The 5147-nt window shown below is 43.5% G+C and overlaps 1 protein-coding gene across 1 annotated transcript in view; it reads left to right on the top strand.

Moving 5' to 3' along the window:
• Window positions 1-235: 235 nt before the first annotated feature.
• T265_03305 (hypothetical protein) overlaps window positions 236-5147 on the top strand; it is a gene marked incomplete at both ends in the record, with an annotated part of 47533 nt that continues 42621 nt past the window's right edge. Inside the window, one exon of the mRNA XM_009167751.1 lies at window positions 236-2377. Within this exon, the coding sequence (XP_009166015.1) occupies window positions 236-2377 (2142 nt within the window). The remainder of the gene's footprint in view (window positions 2378-5147) is intronic.

Here is a 5147-nt window from a genome sequence, read left to right on the forward strand (position 1 = left end):
AACAGACTTCTGCTAATGGTTTTAAGGCGAGGTTTCAGTTAATCGTTGGATGATCGCCAGTTTTGTGATGCGCCCGAGATGGAGTTCATTATTTTATCTTACTTCCGGGTCAACCGAAATTCACCACTGTGATACACTCATGTGGGCTTCCGGTGTCACTTGCTGGTGTTTTCTACTGAACCTATGGCGATTCACACATCCAGTTTGTGGCACCACTTCCCAGCCACCCTCCGAAATGATAAGTGTATCATTTAGTCTGCCAGAAGAAACCAGGATAGGTGCAAAAGTTGGCAACATTTTCCTAAATATGAACAGAAATCCACAACAACCTCTTTTTGCAAGTTCTGGACAACTGTTGGAACTGAAACCTAATCGGTACTTGATGTTGAACGGATCAACTGGGGATTTGTTCGTTCGATCGCGAATCGACCGTGAGTCCCTGTGTACGGAAATTGGCAGTTGTTGTTCGGCCCCCTCACTCATGAATGAGGAAAGTCATTCCACATCCGTATCATTACATACGCATTTACAAACCGACCATCAAATTATTTACACGAATTGTGTCATTCGTATGCTGGTTCTTCAAAGCCCAGTAAGTTCTGATATTATGGAAGTGCTTGTCTATATATTAGATATAAACGATAATGCTCCAAGTTGGCCGTACATGGTACTCGAGTTGGACGTGCCGGAACATGTGGCTCCAGGAACAGTATACAAAATTCCCGAGGCACGAGACGCGGATCAAGGTCCAGCAAACACAGTGGTCGCCTATAGGCTTTTCAGTGCAGAATATAATCGGGAGTCATCCAAACTAAAATGCCCAAGTTGCTCACAAATGGGAACAAACGATAACACCTATGTGCGAACTGCTTTCGCCTTGGACAGTCAGCTTGTTCACAGTTCATCAACAAGTGAGCTCAAATTTGATTTGCAACTTCGCGTAGAAGAAGAACTGGATCGTGAAAGACAGTCAACATACTACTACATCTTGTTCGCCGTGGATGGTAAGGAAAATTATCCCATACAGAGCAACTGGATTTCGAATCAAGGGTCCTACGATCGAAATTCTGTTAGTCAAGCTCAGTACACCGGAACCCTGACAATAAAGATAAATATCCTAGATGTGAATGATCATGCCCCAACTTTTGTTGACCCCAAACCAGTGATTATGCTCGCAGAAAATACGAAACCCGGAACTGTGATTTACCAAATGTCTGCAACAGATGTGGACACGTCGGATCAAAACAATCTGCTCTATCGAATCAGCTCACTGGCCAAACCGGAAGTTCATCGGTGTTTTCAAATCAACTCCGTGACCGGTGAGATCAGTCTAAAACAAAGGTTGAACCGCCATAACGCAAGTCTACTTTCGGTGAACCCATTTAAAGCCAAGGAACATCAAATGCCGGATTCGCTACAAAGAGGTGAATCGTCTCTTGGCTACGTGATCCCAGTGCTAGTTACGGATAAAATTCACCAAGCCGAGGCAACATTGCAAATTCAGTTGTTGCAAGTAAACATGCATGCACCGGTAATAAGCATCACGTCACATTTGAAAATGTCTCCAAACGGTGCTCATTTGTGGGTGTCGGAAGGCACACCCGTTGAATCCATCATAGCCATGATCAATATAAACGATCCAGACAAACCGTTTCAATCGGGTTCCAGGTACGGCGCGGCATATTCAAGTAAGCCCGAGTGTTTCACAAATCAGGATGAATTTTCCATCCAAAATTTAATTCCGCAGACGCTGACGGAATTTAAGCTACTGCTCATGCAACCCCTTGATAGGGAAAAGAAAGATAAATATGCTCTAAGGATTGAGTGCTGGGATGGTGGCAGTCCTCCACTGTCTTCAGAGACAACGTTGGACATCAGTGTGGACGACGTGGATGACTCTTCACCGGTTTTCGACCGTTCTTTATATACGGGTATGGTGAAAGAGACTGTTGCACCCAATACACCAATCATACAGGTCCGTGCAACGGATGCAGACATCGGGGCAAATGCTGAGATCTTCTATCGAATTGTGGGTCAGACGTTTACATCAGTGCCCTCTCCTTCTAGCATGCTGAGTTGGAATGAAGAAAAACATTTTCTGTCAATCAACTCAAAAACTGGCGAGATTTACAGTGAGATGGCTTTTGATCGAGAAATCATTAGCAGCATTAATTGTACAGTAGAGGCAGTCGGTGCCAAATATTTGGAGATGCTTTCCGGAAAACTGCTCCAGGGCCAGTCTATGGGGGAACCGTTGTCCTTCAGAGCACTGACACAAGTGGTAATCACGATTGAGGATGTGAACGACGTCAGACCGCATTTCAATACTTCGGCCTATGAGTTTTCGATAGCAGAAGGTCAACTACCACACACGAAGGTGAGTATACCTCGTGGATGTTTTCTTTGAATTATCAGCTGTTTTGACCACCTGTGTATTTGCGTTGCAAGCTCGAATTCGGTGAACGATGATTGCCACCGATAAAACAGTAACATTAGAATAAGTGGGTGGTTTATGCTGCTGGAAAGACATTGGTTTGTAATCGATAAAATCAGGTTGCCCTCCGCAGTTGCATTGATATTGAATATTTGACCAATTTGTAGGGTTGTTACTCCCAAAATCACTGACAGTCATTGAAATAGAATAAAGCACACTACTCATAAGTATGCTGAAAGCTCCTCGAGAGCCCAAGACTGGTTTTGCACTTCTTGGGCTGAGCAGGTAGGCACAGTCTCTGGGTTTCCGTCAACCTTAGGTTCTATCTGAATGCCATCGGCACAAAATTCACCAGATGTACCCACTTGCATGCCATCTTCGTTTTCACGGGTGACTTACTTGAATGCGCACAGAGGCCGCTTCATGTTTCAAAGGGATCTTGGAGATATCGCAGTATATTTTTATAGGCAAAACTATTCACAAACATGGTGAAAACTCTTCGGCACATCGGGTGGAAGGGGAGAACCCAAAACTCATGTTTCTGTTGTATTGACCTTGGCTTCAAGCGGAACCTAAAGTTGACCAAAACTCGTAGATACCTGATGAGTTCCAAGAAGGAAGAAAATGATAGTGTGCTATCAAACAATTTTTAGTAACATTTTGAGGATTGGACTCTTTCTAAACTAATTATTGCGTGATCTCGAATGTCATCCTCACTGAACCACAGGTGGCTTTTGTTAAGCACATTCACCTGAAGACTATCACAACCAAGAGAATCCGCTGGGATGCAGTTGAATCCCCCCGTAGAACTGAATTAGTTTGCAAACGAGTATTTCATGGGAAAATGAACATATTTACTTATGACACAAACACATAAATATTCGTTTATTCTGGGTTCGCCGGGTGCTGGTCACTAAAATTGCAAAAGGTGATAACACCGCATGTTTCACCACACTGTCAAAATTTATTGGCAATATGGCGAAGAATTAGTACGTCTGCTCACTAATTTACTGCGACTAGAGCTGTGGTTTCTATCCTATAAAACACTCGATGTACTTCTCCGCCCTGTTGCCTAACCATCTTCCTATTAGGCTGTGGGGGTTACCGTTCGTTAAGTTCATCATGGCCGTTCATTTGATTCTTCCGCCAAAACTTTAAGCGATACAGAACGAATACTCAGGTGTTTGATGCACGACGCATCCTCTGCCTCTTTTTCACTATGCGGAAAATGTCTGATACGAATTATTGTCGACCTTTTTATAGTGCCAAAAAAGGCTTGCAGGTCCACCAAAAGTTGTTTGTTATTATAAAATATCTCCTACGCCAAAAAGCTAAACGTATCGACGAAGGTAATTGTCCACGTTCATCTACGAGGGGATACTCGTACGGGTGCGAATGCCCTGGGGACAATTATTTTTAAACCACAGTCGGGGTATAAAGTTTGAATGCAATTGTGACCGCTAAACTTTGGTGAAAAACAGGCTAGTGAATACATGCTTTTTTGGTTAATGTCAGACCTACTTGATGGGGAAAAAACAAAATCCCCTTAGCAAGGGATCTCATACTCAGGGACACCTTGCACTCAGGAATATTTTCCAGGTCTCTGGTTAGTTGGACACGGGAATCAGGCAGGCTTGTCTGAACTAGACACGACGGTGGAATAAACATTTCCAAAAGCCCCAGTGAGTTATAGGGTTGTGGGTTTACCATCTAGTATTCTTGCGTTATTCCTCTCCTGACATGTCAACAAACTTTTAACCGAATTATTCCAAGATACCTGCATGGATTGTGTTATCCTGGTAGAACGTTGTGGAGACGGACCGCCGACTGAATAACATTCGAGCTTAAAGCACTACTGACGTGCCTGAAGCCGAAATCGCCACTTATCCCTAGCAGCGCTTTCCTCTTGAAATTTCCGCCGGTGAACTCGCACATGGCATCAGTGTTTGCGTGTGTATTTGAATTTTACCGCATCAACAGTAAAGTGGGAAGTCTTCTGTACGAGGGCTGTAACCTGAAATCTGAGGGGAAGAGACGTGTTTACGGGGCTGCAAGAACGCACTACCCTTCTTCGTTTCGAGGTATCAGAAACGGATAGGAACTTGCCGACCCAAGACTAGTCTCTGAGGTTCCTACAAACGACAATGTTGACTGGAGTTATCGTAGATATCTTATTCTCTAGTAGGCAGCATCCACGCGGAAGGGTTGAAGGAAATAAAGCTTGCCAAGAGGTGTGTCCTCTTTGTAAAGGCTGGTCTGTCCAAATGAACCAACACCGAAAGCCACAATTTCTAGCGCGTTTTTGCAACAAAACGCGGCGTGGTCAAGGGTTACATCAGGTTTTTAGCAATCAGTGGCTGGCTGTGTGATATGTCCCAGCACACTAAACTCCTGGAGCGAACAACTGTGATTTATTCAATTGAATCGTGTCTGACTTTAGTAAAGCATTACCAATAACAATTTTTTGACGACGGTTAGCACAGGGTGGCTTTTGAAGTGAAAACAAGTCCTCAGAATAAGACCTCTAACACTGAAAAATCTACCAGTTTTTGAAATAAGCATGATTATCTGATATAGATGCTATTAAAACAAATATAGTAATAGTGTTCATGCATCTCTAGGAGTCTGAACGTGTAAACGTATTGAACTTATTCTTTATAGGGTCTTCCACCTGACTGAGGCTTAGAATAAATGCACAAATTGCCCTTAAACT

The sequence above is a fragment of the Opisthorchis viverrini genome (genome assembly GCF_000715545.1).
Source record: "Opisthorchis viverrini unplaced genomic scaffold opera_v5_47, whole genome shotgun sequence".
NCBI lineage: Eukaryota > Metazoa > Platyhelminthes > Trematoda > Opisthorchiida > Opisthorchiidae > Opisthorchis > Opisthorchis viverrini.